Source organism: Notothenia rossii (genome assembly GCF_949606895.1).
Source record: "Notothenia rossii genome assembly, chromosome: 2".
In the NCBI taxonomy this organism is placed as follows: Eukaryota; Metazoa; Chordata; class Actinopteri; order Perciformes; family Nototheniidae; genus Notothenia; species Notothenia rossii.
Genome location: NC_136904.1, coordinates 20,527,276 through 20,548,130, shown reverse-complemented (window position 1 = coordinate 20,548,130; position 20,855 = coordinate 20,527,276). Strand labels below are relative to the sequence as shown.

The following is a 20,855-nucleotide window of genomic DNA, read 5'->3' as shown; positions in this document are numbered from 1 at the left end:
CAAAACCTAAAATAAGTGAAATGTTACCAGAGAAAATTGTCTAACTTCTATTAAATGTATTCTATATAAAATACATGTCCTGTTGGTGTACTTGTAATTCATCCTCATGAAGGAAAACCTTCTTTGATTATTTTTCTGTCTATTTCCTCTTGGAATTGCTTCATTTTGAAACTGGTCCAGCATTGAACGAAGTCGAAAAAAGTGAGTAAGACTATGATTATTTCTGCAGACCTCTAAACTCCAAGCTCATAATCTCACATCACACCGATGCCAGTGTCTTTCTCTGCATGTGTGTCGTGGGCATGTGTGAGATCTTGAAGAAGGCCTGAGGAAGGAGAGTGTCTGACTTCGTAATATAAGAGTGCCTCGCCCCAGAGACTCCCCCTTGGCAAGCTTATGACGCACTTCCTGTCAAGGTGGTAGGAGGCTGCGTATGAGGATAGGAGGAGGAGGTGGGGGGCGTTGTTGGTGAGGACCAGCTAAATATATACCAGCTGTGATGATAGTGCTAAAGGCTGGCATGTGCAACCAATCATGCTTCCTGACTCGTGAAGGAGGAGGGGCCTGCTGCTGTTTCTCAAGCCAACCACCGCTGATACAGAGCCTCTTGTGGGGGGGGGGGGGGGCTGTTACCCACAATTCTTGTAGAAGTGTGATGTATAGAACAGGATCATTTAAGGTCTTGAATACCATGAAGCCATGCTGTATTCTACATATCTATGTACAGCTTTGTGAACACGCCCATTGTCGTGTTACTCAGAGATCCTTCTCTGAGCACCATGGACAGCTCACGTGTGAGTGTGTGTGACCGCAGAAAGCAAGAAAGGCTGCATAAAGTTACCATAATACAAAGATATTTCTCAGTTATTTTTAATGAGGCAATTCTTAAAAATGCTAATGCATTCCTCAGAAATGTTAAATAATTCATAAGGTTTGGAAAAGGACAGAGTAATGCAGCAGTAAATGCTTTGATAATCTGAGGGTAATAATTCTTATCATTAATTCAGTCATAACTAAAGTAATCCTCATGTGTCCTGCTTGATAGGTCGATATCCTTCCTGAAGACATATACTTTCTCATCATACCGTAACGCACTCAAAGGTGCTGGAGGCACATTGTGCAAATCAGGATCTTATTTATGAGCAGAATAGGCTCCCAGGGGCCAGAGCACAACATGAGCACAGCCCCCGAGTCATTAAAGAGAGATTTTGGCATCCTCTTCCACTCCTCTCGCACACACCCCCTCTGCTCCCTTGAGACTGGAGGAGCACCTGCCCCCTTCCCAAATTGAACAGCCATTTAAGATGCTGAACATATGCGCACACATTCTCTTAATTTAGCTTCCATGCTGTCAGATGCACACGCCCACATGCTATATTTATATCCATGATGCATGTGAAAACTTTAAAACCCAGGAGAACATTTACAGAGCCGCCGGATGACGTGTTTCTGCAAAGAGACTGCATCAATACGCAGACACTGAGACTGATGCTACCTTGATTTATTTTTCACCTTTTCTGTGGAGAGAGGCAGTGGCAGGTTTTTTGTATTAGGGGGATTGATTGTCACAAAGGGTTATGGGTCACCTCTCTCACTTGCTCCGGGACAGGATGACGGTTCTGGCTGGTTGACTGTGAGAAAATAACATTTAGGGGTGGCTGGTGACACGTTTATTGAGCCTGTCAAATTAACAAAAGCAATGAGCTGAGCAGGGACAAGAGTCACAATAACACACACACACAAACACACACACACACACACACACACACACACACACACACACACACACACACACACACACACACACACACAAACACACACAAACACACACACACTCACACACACACACACACACACACACACAACACACACACACACACACACACACACACACACACACACACACACACACACACACACACACACACACACACACACACACACACACACACACACACACACACACACACACATACACACAGCATGTTTTTCATATAACTGATCCAGAAGTCGGGCATCTATCAAGCACTGATCTCTATGTCACCTTGGGCTTTGCAGAGCTCCTGCGGAGTTGTTTGACGTCAGTGGTGTTGTGGTCTGAATTTGACTTCACCAATACAGCTCCACCAAGTGCAGGATCCCATACAAAATGACTCTAAAAATAGACATCACATTACATGCTAGACACTTTTATCCAAAGCGACGTACATACTCAATACTGTGGGCAATCCCTACAGGAGCACTTTGGAGTGAAGTGTATAGCCCAGGGACACAACGACATGCTGACTGCAGTGGGGTTTGAACCTGTACACTAATCCACTGCGCCACACGCCTCCCTAGACATCTCGGTTAAAATACATAGAAAATACAAGAGCAGTTGCGTAGATACACGTCATTACATAGACTTACAAGTTCACACTAAAGCAGAGTTAGACTTGGATGTGAATTTATATCACCATTAATTGAATGTTTATGAAGATATACCAATAGCCATTTTACAATTATTTATAGATAATTTACAGACATGTTTTAAGACCAAAGATGATCTCCTTAATAACAATATATGTCTGAGTGGAGGCTGTGACAAAAGCCTAATTTTGCTTTTGGATTTACTTTGTAAAGACTAGATTTGACATCATTTCTAGGTAGTGTTGCTAACAGTTTGATGTTTGTTTACAAAAATGTCTGTAGAATACAAAGACTTTGGTTAAAACTGATCAATCTAATGTTATTCCATGATATGATTGTTAAAGTCTATTTTTATTGTTATAGTTATACATATTCTTTTTAAAAAATGCATGTATCTGGTTTTACAAATCACTCTTGCTTGTAAAAAGCATAACTAATCCAGTGGTGAATCTCAACGACAGAAACAGAGACAGTTTATCTGTGATCAGGCTCAGGTGTACTGTTGTGTTTCGTTGAATGTATCTCGTCCGATGATCATCTGTGAGGACTGAAGCTTTGTTGGTGGAGGTGGGGATCGGCTCCTAAATCGAAATAACACCTTCAAATAGCTCAATAAGTGCTCCTCCTCCCTCTCATCTCCATTAAGAGATTAGAGTAGTCGATAGGTCCAGCCGAACACAAGGGACTGGCCCTATTGATTTCACCACTGTGGAAGAAGGGCAGCCATTAACTGAGCACTTCCTGTGGCTTTGGAGGAGCACTCACTCTACTGCCAACCCCTCTGTGCCCACTGATCTCATGTAAAGTCCATTACTTCAACATCAGTAGAACTAAGGCCTATGGGTCTATAATATTGTATTGATTATTGAGCGATGAGAACTGTATAAGAATATAAATATGGTGTTTCTTGTAAATGTGATTTCTCAGGAAGGGCTGCAGAAATGTTTTCAAGTTTGACACTAATTTCCGAGTGGACTAAGGGATGAACTGATTTGAATTTGCTCGACAAAGGTCAAAGGTCACTGTGACCTAACAAAACCCTTTTGGCCATTATTGACACATTCTTACAATTTGTACACCAATGTAACATTTTGGGAAGACATGAATGATACTGTAACTTTCAAACTGCTCAGTTAAAACTAATTTTCTTTATGGTGGGTTTGTACTGGTAAATGAAGCATTATGTTTTATTGTCAAGCTTAAAGACACAAAACAGAATAGAAATAAATGTATTTTTTTTTTTTGCCCTCGCTCATTCGATGACTGTAGATTTTGTGTCCAATGACAGTGATCATAGTGTAGCATTAAGCACCATACAAGACATACTGTTTTTCCCTTTAGGAATTAGGAAAGAGACCAAACACAGAGCTGAAAGAGAGTGACCATTGAACAAATCATTTTACTTTACTTGTCTTTGGTATCAACACAAATACTCAGGACACACAGATTTGCTTGCTTTTTTATCAAAAAAGGATATTGAGTATTTCATTTGGACACCAACAAACCTCTCCATTTACACAGCAACAGAAGCCATAGAATCACACTGTAACTTCAGAGGCACAAAACAGGAAACGTTTAACTACTTCAGGTTGCACAATCTTCATTGTTGAAAATGTGGAATCACCTGTTTAGGTTTCATCCTTAATGTCGATGACTATTCTGACAATGAACTCAGGGTGGAGGTACGTGTGGTTAAGTAGGGGGGTCCAGACACTAATTGGAGAACATTCATCAAACTTAAAAGTGAGGAGGGAGAGAGAGAGAGAGAGAGAGAGAGAGAGAGAGAGAGAGAGAGAGAGAGAGAGAGAGAGAGAGAGAGAGAGGAAACTACAGGACACAATGGACCACGCCAAAACAATAACAAAAACATGAAGAAGAGCGTCTGCCTCTTGGACAGAGCTCTTTTTATCATTCTCATCTGGTGAGCAGCCCCGTCACAAACTCTTTGAAATTCCTTGATGTCAAAGACGTTTGTGTTGGACTCTATTAGTATATTTTTTACATTACGTTTTTTTCTTTACAAGTGTAACAAATCACAAAAAACACGACTCAAACAAATGCATAAAAAACGATTACATAATGACTGTTCATGATGTTTTGACCAGAACTGTTACTATGGATTTATTGCTTTGTACACTGAGTAATGTTGTTGTGCCACCTGCACACTTATGGTCCACACGCTGGAACCTCGACGCTGATGGTCTGTACCCCCTTAAAAAAAACTTCCAGCTAAAACCCAGCTCTGCTATTCCCCTTTGGTTGATTGTGCAAAGAAATTGAAGCATCAGTAACAGTTTCTGAGACAAAGACAAATACGTTTGAAAGAAAGAAAAGACAAACTACAAATGTCACGTTGTTCCATGCATAAATTCACATCCACACACATCTATATTGTGAAGTGCTGACTTATGGTCCCCACAGACAAGTGTTACATCAAAAATAAATTGGCCCCCTTCAGACCTGGTCAGTGTAAGTGCAGACTGAGAAACAGATTTGGTGTCAGCTTGTTCTTCCTTTTCAGGAGCCTCAAACACTTTTCATTACCACACTACCATGAAGAAACATCATTACAGTACATTATATATCATAACATGTCTCGTCTCACACCCATGCTGTAATGGAAATTGAAGAATGGCAGTTTGTCCAAATTGCACTCATTTGTGACTCCTGCTGTATTTAGCTATAAAAGAAATCTCCTGTTTTGGTAAACGTTAAGCAAAGTATAGATTTATGTAAACATTCAAATACTTTGTTTAGGATTGTTCACCTCAACTTGTATGTCATTTGATATTTTAAACTAGTTTACCTTTAGTTTTAAAGACCATGAAACATTTCATATGGACATTACATTTCTGGTAGAGTTAAAACAGTTTTGATTGTTTAACTTTTAGGTAGAGAAATACTTAAACATTAAAATCTCTCTTATCCATTTTATCATATATTTCACATTTATATAAATAATATATGTTTCCTATTCTCATTTACATTATAAGGGTTTGCTCCTCTCATATAGTAAGACTCTCATTCTGATTTTGGATTTTCTTTACTTTCCCAAAATCATTACATTGCACAAACCCTTCACTAAGGCTGTGTATGACTATTAATCTCTTAGTCTAAATGTAATCTAAAAACTCTTATAAATATGTTCTGTCTTCTAGTTATCTCTCTCTCATATATTTTTTATTTAGGACATTCCTTTCAGCATTGGTACGACTAGACTTTTCTGACGTTAAGGTGAGTATAGTTATGAGGATAGCTTTACTCTTGCACTACACTGCTGAGATGTGTCGGGTTGAAGTTGCTAAAATCAAACACTAAACTGCGCAGGTACAAAATGGATCACATGTAGCACACATTGGACAGACACTTTTTTCATTTACCTTATATGCAAGTGTAACCACACGGTCATCATGATGCCACTCAAATCTCAACACTAGTTCACTTACATGTCAAGGACATTTACATACACAGAAGCCGGTGATAAGAAAACAAAAATCATCATATTGTGCATAAAAAGGACACACTACTCTGAGTGCATCCAGGAGAGATACAGTACAATCTACATCAACAGAGTGTCTAGTTTCTGTTTACGACGCTGTGCAGTGACACATCTATACACTGTAATGGCTGGCTTTTAGGACGTTGTATTGTAATTTGATAGATAAGGGTTTGGTTCTGATGAGCAGCTTCTATGTTTCCCTACAGGCTTCACTGAGGACAGCCTCGGCGGATGGGATAAGATTGTTCACACGTACACACAATTGCACTCCAAATAGATATACCTTTTATCAATATGCATAATAATACGTTTACAGACTGCCAATTTCATATGTGTTACATTTCTATTAATCAAATATCTTTAGAATTTTTTACACAATTTAGTTATTTTTACATTAAATTGATACCTATTGTGATTTTTTTTTAATTTGTGCAAACAATACAACAATGGATTGTAGTTTTTTTTCCTTTGTTGATATTTTTTGATGACTAAACTGATGGACACTCAGGAAAATAAGTCTACTCATGTGTCAGTGGATCTATGTTTGGTCTAGGAGTGTCCCTCATCCTTCCTGTATCCGTAGCCTCCTGCCTGAGCTTCTTCCTGGACGTACTCCTCCGTCTTCTCCCAGCCTGAAGCCCAGCCTCCGTTCACCTGCGTGGTGGCACCGTACGACTTAGGCGGACCTCCGAAGGCACCGTAACTCTGAGTGATGTCGCCCGTCTCTTCTGCCAGCTCGTCCTCTTCTATGAAGCCACACTTCTCCTCGCTGGTGAGTTCTGGGTCGGCCCACGGCTGCTTTTCTCCCGACGCAAATATCCCATAGAAGATAACTCCCCCATAATGCACCATGGAGGCGATCAGGAACACAGACTGCCACTCCTCTCGAGACTGAAGAGAGAAAGGAAACAAAATGTAGGTTTTGACCCCTGTCAAGAAAAGTCTGGACATTGTTTGTATTTATTGTATTGCGGCAAAATATAACTAAAACCAACAATAAATCATTGAATCAATCAAAGTGTATTTATATAGCCCAATATCACACATTTTACATTTGTCTCAGTGGACTTTACGGTTTGTACAGATTATGAATACGACACCCTCTGTCCTTGGACCCTCACATCGAACAAGGAAAAACTTGTCCGATAAATAAATACAATTAATAAGTATTTTTCCTCAGTGCCAGAGACATTGAAACTTTTTGGTGTTTAAAAACACATTGGGTGACCTCATTACCGCCCAACATACTGTGTAGCATCCTGCTGCTGCAAGTTCTCACTAGCCCCCTTAATTCATAGCTGAAAAGGTCCCAACAAATACTTTTCTGCCCAATTAATTTAACTTTATCTGACTGAAGTCTCTGCAAGTTGAAATCTATAGTCCATGACTATCAACTATCAGCTGCCGAAAGGCCTATTGAAAAAACCCAGGCGCTATCCATGGTGCTAAAGTAGCTGACACATTTATCAGAGTCCCGTCCTTCTGTCGGCTTTGAGATGGATCTATAATACTGTCTTAACGGGGTGTATTAAGATATAGAGAACAAAACTGTTTGAAAACCATTAACTAAATGTTCACTGTATACAGTATACTGCTTATAATGTTAAAAAAAAAGTTGAATTAAGGTGGTACCGACTTATCTGGGATTTGAAGACTTGATGGCCCAAATAAAATGAGAGGGTCTTTATCACTGCCATGTCGTGCGCCTGAATGAAGAAGTCCTTACCTTGTTCTTTGTCATAGTACCAACGATCAAAGGGCACACCATCCCAGACAGGGTGCCCACACCGTTAGAGATGCCCATTAGGATACTGGCATAGCGTGGAGCAATGTCCAGGTGATTGACATTAAAGCCTGATGGAGCAAAAAAACATTAAATTAGAATATTGATGTACATTTGACCCTTTCTTCAATTGTGACGAGGCCAGACAAACACAAATTGAGGCAAACACTGTGACAGTATGTGTCAAGTTATAAAAGCAACAGAAGCAGGACGACGATATAGATGAAAGTAGAACAAATGGGGACCATCTTGTTGCAGAAATAGGCAGCAACTTGCCACACATCCTCCTCCTCCCCCACTCTGACTGCCTGCATGAGTAAGTGTCCTCGAGATCTGCCTCACCCTGCCTGCTGGCAAGTCCCCCGAGATAGCTAACACTGAATTATTAAACAGTCTAGGAAAAGGCTCGGGAACAACCGGCAAGAAACTGATTTTCCACAGAGTCACAGACCTGAGCGTGAAACGTGAAAAGGTCTGTTGAATGAAAGAGTAAAAAAAGCTCAAATGGTTCATTTTACCAGTTAAAATATGCTACAAACAATATCCGAAATATGAGGTTTTAAGGAAGTCTGTTACCATAAGCTCACATTGATAAGCCTCAATACTAGTGTTATTTAAGTGTTGCAAATAGCATTTGGAAGAGAACACTCAATAGTACTTGCTTCTGCAACATTATATTTACAAATGACTTTCAAATATGTGACACAAACACAATTATATGTAGATTCACATACATTTCAAGAATGTTTGTTTTAATCATTTATAATCCCCACGCTCATAGATGCATGTCAACCATCCTAGAAATAAAATAAATAAACAACCTTCAATCCTACCATCAATTAACGACATGCTCAACTTCTACATGCTCTCAGTTTGCTCTTGAAACTAGATCAGGAATATTGGCAGAAATGTACTGATAGTTTAGACTTAATTAAATGTAATTAATTCATTTTGGGAAATATGCTTGTTATTTCTTGCAAAAAGTTAGATGAGAAGATTTAAACTACTGTAATTATTATTATTTGTGTGGTAAATATGAGGCTACAGCCAGGAGACATACAGGATGTATTAAGGCAAATAACTAATAACAATTATTTGATCAACACTTCTGAATGTCCTTGTTCACTTTCTTTACAAAGCATGAAAGGAAACAGTACAATAACACCAACCGTTCTTTTAGTGAGAGGCTACATATCAAATGTGGCTAATTTGTCTTATTTAGACCCTTCTTTTGTGAAAACCATACAAGGCAATAACAAATTACATCCAGTCAAATGAATCATCATCAGTGATCACATGATACATAAGACTGAAATTGAACAGAGATTGTGTTTCTTTTACTAACCCGATATAGCAAATCCACTGAATCCCACTGCCAGCACCAGGAAGGAGATGGCCACCCCTTTGCTGTGGGAATATCCTACCACCAGCAGAAATGTGGCCTCCATGCCAAATCCTAACAGAGACATACAGCAGGGCACACACACACACACACACACACACACACACACACACACACACACACACACACACACACACACACACACACACACACACACACACACACACACACACACACACACACACACACACACACACACACACACACACACACACACACACACACACACACACACACACACACACACACACACAAAAAGCCCACAGGCTGTTGGACATCACAGTGCCAATTGAATTAAGCACGATGCATGGCCTGCACTCAATTACGTAGGTGACAGATATGAAATCAATGCACAGTCACAATCATTGAGTCGACTAAGTATTGAGCAGATACAAAAATAAAAACAACAATCTCTTTGGCAGTGAAAAGCATCCAAAAGAAAGAGCAGTATGGATCCAACACTATGAAAGTAACACCCTGTACTGTGCAGAGAGAGGTGTGGACAAATGGTATTTCATCCTTGGTTCAGACTTCTCACCTCCACAGTTCATTATTTTCCTGACATTGGTAGTCGACATGATGTTCTTGGCACGTAGGTGGTCGGCCAGCAGGCCGCCGAGAGGCACAATGATGGTCATCACTAAATGGGGCAGGGCAGACACAGCGCCGACCTACAACCACAAGCAGGAAATAAACCAGTTCAGCTGCAGCACGGCGGCAGAAATACCACGGAAATGTTTCATCATTTAGTGTCATCACTGAGAAGGACCTGTCTGTTTTTTTTACATCTATAAAATCCGGCAAATTGCATTGTGGGAATGTTGCCATGGACACAACATTTTCTTGTTAGAGTGACTGAATTTTTGAGGGCACTCAAAAAGGGGGAAGTGAAGTTCAATATTTGGTCAATAGGTTGAGACTGGCATAATCTTTGAGAGTGAAAACTCAAAACACTTTTATTATTCCCCAAAACAGTGTTTATTGCTCTTTTAGTCTATAAAGATATGAAACCACATATTAAACCAAACATGTGCTATTCCACGCATTGCACATAGTCTATTTACACCCTTTGAAACAGTAACATTGGGTTTATTAAATAAGAATCAATATTATTTGGCTGTTTATATTTATTTTCCTATTAAAGGCAAACCACGCAATTTACAGAAAAAACCTTGGTGTAGAATACTTTGTGATAGCAGTCACTCTAACAATTGTATGCCTATCTCTTGTGAAGCGGTGTTGTTATGTAATGTATCTGTACATAAGAGAGGATCACAGGCCACCAGTTATACTGACATTGATTTTGATGATAAATCATTCCAACAGCAAAGTGTCACATGCTCAGCTCTGAATCGTCTGGCACTGGTGTTGTGTCATTGTTTTGTCACATGGATTTGAAACGATCCTGTATCACTCACTCACAGTCCCTGCTCCGTGTTTAGCATTTGTCCACTGACTTGTACTTTAAGCTCACCTTGCTTATCTCAAAGCCAAACACTTCCTCAAAGTATGCAGGCTGGCTGATCAGCAGCAGGTAAAAGGTCCAGCTCCTGCAGAAGTTAGCCACGATGATTGCATAGACGGGCATGGAGGTGAAGAACTTCTTCCAGGGGGTCTTGTATTTCTGGAAAAGATTATAACAAAGATTACATTTTACAAATAAATATACATGATTAATTGTATCTGACAACAAGCTAAAGGTGATGTATTCAAACTCTAGATGGTATTTTGTTGGTACTTCTTGTGCCCTTTACAACACATATAGTTGAAAATAAATATTGTTAGGTGGAATAAATTCTTGGTATTCCTTAAATGTAGGTTGTTACCTCAGCGGGACCCGCTAGCTTGTTGCCCTCTCCAATGCTCTCCTCAATGTAGCAGCGTTCCTCATCCGTGATAGTTGGATGAACAGCAGGGCTTTCATAAGACACAAGGACCCAGAAAATATACCAGAACATGCCGAAGCATCCTGTATGTCGCAAACAGATAACATGTCAGAACTTTAAATAATGTACTGCAGCTGATTCTGACCTCAGCGACACACCCAGAAAATGTTAGTCAGTCTGATCTTTCCAACATGCCTGAGAGACACGTAAACTAACTGCATCCAGTCCAGAGAGAAACATGGGGGGTTATTTATTGACACACCAAAACATTGTGGGGGAGAAAATCAATACATTGTCTGCCTGGATAAATCCGTTTCACTTTCACTGGACTGTTTGAGTGTCAAACTCTCAAGCCTAAAACACTTCAGCCACAAATGTTTCCACATAGGCCATAAATACCTTTTTTTCACCATATTCACTTATGCAACGATACACACAAACACACACACGTATCACACCTATCATCAATCAATCTTACCATATATGTAGAACACAGAGTACCAGCCTGAGTACTGAACCAGGACTCCAGCAAGAGGCATCGCTATCACAGCACCGGCGTATGAGCCTGGCAGAGAGAGAGACAAGGGAGTCAGTCACACTTCTATTTTTACACAATTTGATAATTGCCAATAGGATATGTCAACAAATAACTATTTACCACAGAATGAGAGGGTGGCCAGACGACTCCTTTCCAGCGGAGGAGCCCACTTACTCCAGATGCCATGACATGCTGGGTAGCTCACTCCCTAAACACACCACACAGCAACAGTCTGTGTTTATCAATGGTTAAGAAACATAACATAAAAATAGAAGCAGGCTAAACTATGTGTTCTTTTCCTTATTATGTTAGGCACTCTGTATAACAAAGTCCGTTTTCCAATGCATGTACAGTATTTAAAGACATTGGTCAACTCTCCATTTTGGCATTTTGGCTTTTGGTTAAAAATAATTATTCAGGTTTGCACAATTAATAAATTGTAGACAGTAGTGTTTTCGTAAAGAAAATGATTTTTTATTCCCTTCATGAATAGGAATCACTTTACAGATCATTTCCAAACACTATAATGGCATTTTAGTGGTGAACATTCAAGAAGAGTTTCTGCATTTGAGTTTAAGGTGTAGGGACAATCTATGAGGGAATACCCTTTAAGATATGAACATGAACAAACAGGTGTCTGATATAATAACTGACAAAAATGAACATTTCACCTTTGTAATTAACATGAACAAATTGCTAGGGTGCCATGAGCAAAGAGGACCTGATTAGCTGTTCATGGAGCAAGGCAGGCCTGCAGCTATTACATGTTCATTAGCCACTAATTTGAACAAACTGTGCTGATGTAAAAAAAGAATATTAGGAGAGCAGTGAATGCGATATTAGATTATTTTATTTTTTACAAATCTGTCACTTAGCCTTCAAACAGGATGTGCTACTGATGAAGGAATTATTTACTATCAAGAGTTTTACATGATGGGTCCACAACCACTGGAATAAAATGAAAAGCCCTCAGCTAGACATTCCCTGTGTCCTTGATGATGCCCAACAAAAACTCCATCTATACATTTTATTATGTCTGTCATATTTGCATAATAACTGTAGTGTCAGCTTTCTGCATTTTGCACAATAACAGACACATTTTAAGAACATTAACTACACACCAGGCAAATGTTTGGGTCTCATTTTTCACTACAAAGCTAGAGGATTAGTGTAATTTTGCCTTTTAGCATTTTCCCTTTGCATTTCTCTGTAAACCAGCACTTTGCTGTTGTGTTTCCAGGATACAAGTGTGACAGCAAAATAGAAGGCTAGACAATCCCACAAACACTCAGCTGTTGTGGACTGGATCAATACAGTTGGTCTCACATTTCCTCTGGATGAATATCCTGTGCATGCTACAGCCTTTCACTTGATTTCTCATGGTGTAAGATCTGCAGGTAGCCCCTTTGTATAGTGTATTAGTGCAACATCTCACCTATGGATAACATCACATTATGTAGCTTTCATGATTTATTGATAACGAGAAAAGTGCTGTTTTCTTTACGTGGATACAATAAATCAACATATTTTAATAAATAGAAGAAAGATGTTGTTGTTTCAAATGTTGTAATAAACCTTTAGATGTTGCTCTTACCTCCACCAGCCCTTGTAATATCCTCACAAAGATGACACACCCATAGTGGACTCGAGCAGCCGAGGGAATTAACATGTTGAGAATCGAGGTAAGCACAATGGCTGCACCAAATACCCTGAAAATGATTACATATATTTTAAGTACAGCATTTGACATATATTTTAAGTACAGCATTTGATATAAAGCAGCTTATTCCAGCAATGTGCCATGTTGACAAAAAGAAGAGCATTGAAATATCACATTAGATGAAAAATACCTTTTTTTATTTTTAAAGGTAAATATAAAAGATAACTATATCATCTGCCTTGTACCAAAGCCAAGAATGGCCTTGCTTGCTAGAGATCAGGAGCGCCATGCCAGCACGCATAAATGGCATCTTAAAAACTGTAGCAACTGAATTAAAATATATATCAGATCACCATAAAAGAGCCCTTAGTACGCATCAGAATGTACTTCAATCAAGGTCAAACAAAAGCAGACATTTGATTGTGTAATTCGGTAAGTGGAAAGCATTTGGATCAGGAAAATACTTTTATTTTTAAACCTAAAGATACCTTAATTCCGGGTTAACTTACATGTTTGACACAGTAGGCTATAGCCGGCAGTATTTAACCCACAGAAATGGTTAACCCTAGTTAGCCGAAAGCAGAGATTTCAAGGCCTTTGTGTGCTTATTAGGCCTACAATTACATTTTGCTGAAATACACTGAAATGTAGATGTCCAAAAACAAAAATTCTACTCAGATGGGGGTCTATATTCTGATATCAATCTTGCATCAATAGATGCCCAGCCCAAAAGGCACTCAGAAGGCAGAACATGTCCATATACTGTGAGACTAAATATACAAATTACAGAAGAAAAAGGAATACTCGGCCTATTTTCTGTATGCCTTCACAGCTAGCCTAATTGCCATGCATCAAATAAACACATGGATATTATTTGTGTATAATTACCTATCAGGCTTATTTGTCTATTCTTTCAAGCTTTATAAATAAAACAAGCCAATGCTTTGCCTCTTAGACAACCTGCTTTCAGATATGGTCACGGAGCTTAACCCTTCTATTGTCTTCGGTTTCCCCCCCCTTACTTTGGTGATCGCGGTCAAATTTCGACCGGTTCTGTTTGAACTGATATTACATTAACACAAAAACGATTAATCATCACCACATTTTATTTAACACCCTTTCAAACTGTAAATATTGTATCAGACTACTGGTATACATGAAAAACTGCAGTAAATATACAAAGAATAGACACTGAACATGTATTGCGTGTGCCAGGTGTGATCCATGTGGGGGGATGAGCACATAAGAGCGGGACAATTATGTAACTTTTTCATCTTTTTTTTTAGCATATTGTTTATTATTTATAACTTGGTACTTTTTTAGCATATTGTTTATTATACTATAACTTAGTACTTTTTTAACGCATGTAAGATATACAACACTAAGCTGTCTGTGGCTCTTTCCTGCTGTAACGCTGCAAATTTCCCCTCTGTGGGACTAATAAAGGTATTCTGATTCTGATTCTGACATGTGTCAAATTGTTGTGTGTGTGTGTGTGCGTGCCAGGTGTGATTCACATGGGGGGATTGGGCACATGAGGGGGGGACACACACATTTAGAGTAGGCTATGTGTGTGTGTGTGTGTGTGTGTGTGTGTGTGTGTGTGTGTGTGTGTGTGTGTGTGTGTGTGTGTGTGTGTGTGTGTGTGTGTGCATGCGTGCGTGCGTGCGTGCGTGCGTGTGTGCGTGGGTGTTACAAAGTTGACTAAATCATCCAAAATTCAATGAAAGTGGTGATTAGCAATTGTGTATGTTCAAATGTCTACTGTGAAAGATATCATAAAGCCTTAATGCAATCGAATGTCAAACAAAGAAGTTATGATTAATGAAAGTATTATAGCGGTTAGATTTGACCCATGTCCTGAAAAACCACGCCCATCCAGGAAAATGTTTTTAGGGAGTTCCAGGCCCATGATAGGAAACGCATGTGTCGCCTAGCAACCTTTTTTTTTTTTTTTTTTACATTATTTGCATTTTATCACTTTTTTTTTATTATTATCTGACAAATCAAGGCTGTGTGTGCCTTAAAAAAAACTTTAAGGCAAATAAAAGTATGTTTTTTTTTTAAGAAGGACGCGATCATTTGTTCTTCCTTTGGTGTCGCGAGGGAGCAGCTGAGCAAGTGAGGTCGCACGAAGGGAGCTATTTCCCATTTCTGTCACGTTCTCCCGCCCCTCTCATCTGCAGGGGGGCAAACCCTAATCCGGTTGAGAGTACTGTTGGGCACGAGACCAATGGATTCAACTACATTCTCGTGTCAATCAACAAGATGAGGACAACCGGGGCGCAGATAATTAAACATAGGGTGATATATAATGCCTATAAAGGAAGGGGGTTCAGCTAATAATAACTGGCTAGTTTGGCTGCCCTTTTTAAATAATAATACATTTTTAAATAATAGGCTATGTGCCTTTTTTACGATTAGTCTGCCCAAGAAAAATAACCGGAACAATTTTTTGCGTTTATGGTTTTGTTACCAATAATTATTAAATGAGAAAATTGTAGCCTATGTAGCCTCAACGTGAACCGTCATATTTAAGCTTGGTAAAAGAAAAATGATGACTCATTGGCACATGTGAATTAAAGCCTTTGGCGACAGGACCGGGTCTGGTCCCCCTCCAGGGAGCTCATTAACAGGTGGCAGAGAGCCTGACAGCCCCCACCCCCCTGCAGCTCTGCGTCACTTCAGAGCAGTTGACTGTCTGCTGCCTGTATCAAACCAAGCCTGTAAATTCGTCATCCAATTCAAGACCGCCGCCATTTTTTCTGTCTGGCCTTGGCTGTTATCTTATGTTCTGCAATAATTCCGTTCCAAAGTGTAAAATGTGTTCATATTATTTTTTAAATAAATAAAGAATGAGTGTCAGAAAGGAAGAGGTATCTCAGTCATTTGGCTTAATTGGCTAAAAATGGTAGTGAATATTTTTTATAATCTGACAAATGATTGTCTCGGTGTTGTATTTATGGTAATTCATGGGGTATGCCACCTACCTGTTTGCAGCCAGCCTGGAGGATATCCATCCTCCCGGGATTTGTGTAACGATGTAGCCCCAGAAAAAAGATCCGTGAATCAGACCCACCGTCTCCGGATCCCAGTTGAACTTGGCTTTCTGAGACAACAGAAATACAAAACCAGTGAAAACTATGCAACGTTGACGTTGAATATTGTTAAATGACCTCTGGTGTAGGCCTACTGTTGTTTGCATTTAAGATTAAACGAAAAATCTGTATTATATAAATGTATTGATCTTTAGCCAGGCCTGTTTATTAAAAGGTCTGCAATGGTTTATTTCGATCAGATGACATTGATCTGTGCACGTTCATGCACGTGTTCTGCACTGTCAATGAAGAACTCGAAGGTGGGGGAAACTAAATATCTGGGTGTTGGATGAATAGCCTATAATAATATCTTTATTGGTTAATATTTGGCCTAAACACAAAGAAAACATTTCAATGCATCCAATAAACCTGAATACATATTTATTGTAATATAGCCTATAGGCTGTGGTGAATTAACCCATTTGGACCTGTTTTTTTTTTTTTTTTTTAAAGATGTAAGCTATAAGTCTTAACTTGTTTGCTATATGCAAAAAATACTCTGCAATAAACATTTGTAATAGAAATAACGTCAATTATTTACATAGATTATTAGGGGGTTTCACACAGGATACATAAATGCATTTCTTTCTTTATAAATGTAATCATATTAGGCCTAATCAAAGACTGAAACATAAAATATTATCAGCTCCGACGCACTGACGAGATTTTAAAACATGCCCAACATGTTATCAAATCTTAGGCGTATTTAATGTTTTCTTACGCACAAATCTTATATTTTGAAAGATCAGCCATGAATATTGGGGGACCATTTAAGTGCATTGTTTTATTGATAATAAAACAATAGGCCTTACATATTGTTTATCTCATGTGTGGAGGAAATCGTTTTGGTTTTCTTTCTTGATAAAATAAGAGTCAGGTGTTTTGAGGCACTCTACGTTGCTTTAACGTCAGGCTACCGATGCCCCACCTCTGTGATGATGATCTTGCCGTTCTCGTGGATGGTGCTGTTGTTGACCATGCCCACTATAGCCACGCCCAGGTTACACCGGATACCGAAGGAGATGCAGAAGCCCAGGCCGCTCATGATGGCGATGATGTATCGGCGGGGCAGACCGCAGCAGTTGCAGTCACACAGCGGGGGTTTCTTCTCCGCGGCCTCCCGGGGCCGGCCGTCCTCTGTCAGCTCGATCACCTCCCCAGTTTTCTGTTTCCTCTCCATCAACCTGCAACAGCCAGGTGAGGACAGTCTAGAAGTTCCCCTGATATATTTTCATCATATGACATGATGCAACCCAAACATGTAAAACTGTTTTTTTGTTTTTCAAAGAGGGCCCTTTTTTATTTCCATTTTGTATGAATATTTCATTATGGACGTGATTGGGTGTTGTGTGTGTCTATCTGAGATTTATCTTTGTCAGTCAAGAAAAGGCAGAAGGCAGTTTTTCCATTCACCATAATAAATAAGCCTGGTGGAGAGAGGCCTTCTGTATTTCATAAGGAGCCTCATCTGTAAGGTTCAGGGCAGATGACTCAAAAACACCCAACGACTTCAAGGAAAATACGTTGTTCTATTTAAATAAAGGGAAAAAACGAACAAACTTAGCCTGTACCGGGCGAACATATCTGTAGGCCTACCGCATTGCAGCATCCTCTCACTTTCACTCATTAGCATTCACGAGACCGAACAGCAGCCAGCTTGCATACTGTGGGCATCCCTCTAAATCCCCCTTTTTCAATCTACGACAGTCGCCTTTTTTGGCCTCACAGTAGGCAAAATTTACTAGATGCAAAATCATACAACCGTTTTTTGCAAACGGATACAAATAAAAAGTGCCAATATACAGGGTAAAACATTCTCGCTAAAATGCTTGCAAAATGCAATTGATCTATGAATTGCAATAAAAAAAAGGCCTAATGAAAATACGTGTAGAAGAAATGCGTTTATCTGAGGGATCATTGAATCCAAACAAGAGTGAAAATCATTAATGAATGATGGCCTGCTCCAGACTGTAAGGAATATAATATAGTACAGAGAGGCCCCTGAAATGCTTGAAGGACACATGGGAATCCTCTAAATATAGTGCAGATGCAACAGCTGGAAACACCAGATAAATCCTGTCGATGTAAATATGTGATGGGTTTTTAATATTGATATGAGATCCGGCAACAGGGTTTACCATTAGCCTACATGAAATACACGACTGGACGTGCCGTTTGTCCTGTTTAACCTGCTAATAGATAAAGGCCCTTCACCAGGACACACTGACTGCGTGCACGTTTTCATTTACGCTGTGCCATCTATGTTCACCCAAACCCCCTGCCATCACCATTCACATGCACACGAACGTGCACAGACGTACGCGCGCGCACACACATTTGGTTGCATAATTTTGTTCTCACTTGCAGAGGCGTGACTAGACATCCCTATAAGTTGTAAAACAGTTTTGGGTGACCTGCAGATCTACACACCACCTTGACTCGTGTTAGGATGAAATCAAGCATGCAAACAATCTCTCTTAAACGCAAGGAAAATGAAAGGCGCCCACTGAGATGAAAAAATGCCCGCCCTTACCTGTGCATATGACCCAGGGTCTTCCCTGCAAATTCCTTCACCCCCGCCGTGGCTCTCATCTTTACTGACTCCATATCCAGTTTCTTTGTCTAGGCCTTTTTCTTTTAAATATTATTTTACTGCTTAATCTTCATGTTAAGGCGCAGGATGGCCGGCTGCAGCGGCTACGAGGAAAACAACAAACGAAGTTGTGATGAGCGTGAGTCCAGGGAGGCGACGATCCAAAATTACGAGTTTATTTTTTAACAATGAAACCGTAAATGCGAAAAAACAGGAGGAATTAAACAAGCCATGCGCCTTCCTCCACCACCAGCTCCTCTCCTGTCTGGCGTACAGTAGCCGCGCGAAGTGCCATCACGAGAAAAAAATGAGAGAAATTAATAGTCGGCGTCGTAGATCAGTTATGGATTTGTCCGGAATTTTTTTTAAAAGAGAGAGAGAATGCGTAGACAAATTAAAAAGACTCAAAGAAAGCAGAAGTGGGTGTTTGGAGTAGCTTCAATAAATCAAAGAGGGAGTGAGGCAGTATCGTGGCTCCTGTGGTGCGCGCAGGTTCATCTGACGTCGTGCTCAGCTACAGCAGCTCCGCGTGCAACATCTGGCCAGCTGCTCAGAACACATGCAGGCCAAAGAGACAATATTGCTAATGCATACATATAACTTACTGTATTAGTCATTTAATAAAACAATATAGGAAAGAGAGAAGACATGTTTTATAGTTCATTTTTATTTTTGCTTTATGTTGCATCTTAGTTGATTTGAGGTATGTGAAAGGCCTTTAGTTATTTCGATTTCATTTTATCATTCGGATTTTATTAATAAAACGTATTTAGAACAAGTACAGTTAACCCAATATATGAAAGCTGCAGCTCTCACTAGGGCGGTGCTATGGAAACCAAATGAGTAGGAGTGAATACCTCCCACCCCCCAACAAGCTCCTCTTCTCAATGTAGGAATCTATCAATAATTCATAATAATTGTTATCCCCCAGACAACCACATCCTTCCACAGAAGCATGCATTACATTTCGGAATCATTTCTGAAACATATTTATATTTTATGAGATTTTAAGGATATGTCATATGATATCCTTCTGCATTACTGTTTTAGCCGAATAGCAAAATACTAAAAATGCCACAATAATGGTAATGACAATATTAATAAAATACATTAAAGTAATAGTAATACTCAACACGATTATGACATTTTGATATGCAATATAGCTTACATGTGCTTTTAGTGTAAAAAAAAGAAAAGAGAGGTGATTAGGGTCTCTTTTTCATTTGTTGGTGTGGGGCACCATCTGGTGGTCACACGCAAACCTGAATCTTTGCCTTTATACTCATACAGGTATTTTTGCTAAATCATGTTTTTCATATAAATTCTGGTTCTTTTTTTTCTTTAAGTCACCCTCACCAAAAAGCATTTTTTGCCTTATTTTGCATCTCCTATGCTGCTTAGCAGAATAATGCATCTGCGACTTTGGAGGGGTGTTTCATTAATCTGGGCTCACCGCTTAAATCTCATCACGTTTAGGTAAACCGAAGATTTTTCACTTGCACACTACAACTGCATGCATGTGTGACCTGCCCCACCGGGGAGGGGGCTGCGATAATAAAAGGGGGTTAGGATACGAGCCCTGAGGACAAGTCATGCAGATAAGAATAAAAGGATGGACAGGGACGCGGCCTCAAGTTCAAATGTTTACAAAAGTCTATTATTTAAATAATCAGGTAAAAATTCAGTATTAGAAAATGCATATTAAAACTTATCCAACTTTCCCAGTCGACACACCTAAGTCCCACGATTTGAGGCTCTGACAAGGAGAGAATAAAGAATAATTGCAATATCACACATAGTAGTTAAATAGTTAAAAAGTGATTCTTCTGGCCAACTGCTGAGGGTTTCCCCAAAACCACAATATCACCACGTGTAGCTGTATTAAATTCACACTCACTGCAAATCACCCATCTGCATGCAAAAAGTGCCCAGCAAACCACATGCTACACTCCACAGTATGGCCAGGATCGTCACTGAAGAAGTATAA

The 20,855-nt window shown here is 39.6% G+C and overlaps 1 protein-coding gene across 1 annotated transcript; it reads right to left on the bottom strand.

Moving 5' to 3' along the window:
* Nucleotides 1-3,795: 3,795 nt before the first annotated feature.
* slc17a6b (solute carrier family 17 member 6b) lies at nt 3,796-19,343 on the bottom strand. The gene is made up of 12 exons (XM_079664065.1): nt 18,809-19,343; nt 17,204-17,459; nt 16,168-16,286; nt 13,112-13,226; nt 11,638-11,725; nt 11,458-11,544; nt 10,920-11,062; nt 10,568-10,717; nt 9,632-9,764; nt 9,037-9,147; nt 7,635-7,762; nt 3,796-6,799 (listed from the first exon to the last, which is right to left on the bottom strand). Exons 1-12 carry the CDS (start codon nt 18,880-18,882, stop codon nt 6,458-6,460), a joined length of 1,746 nt encoding a protein of 581 aa, XP_079520191.1. The 5' UTR covers nt 18,883-19,343; the 3' UTR covers nt 3,796-6,457.
* Nucleotides 19,344-20,855: the final 1,512 nt, after the last annotated feature.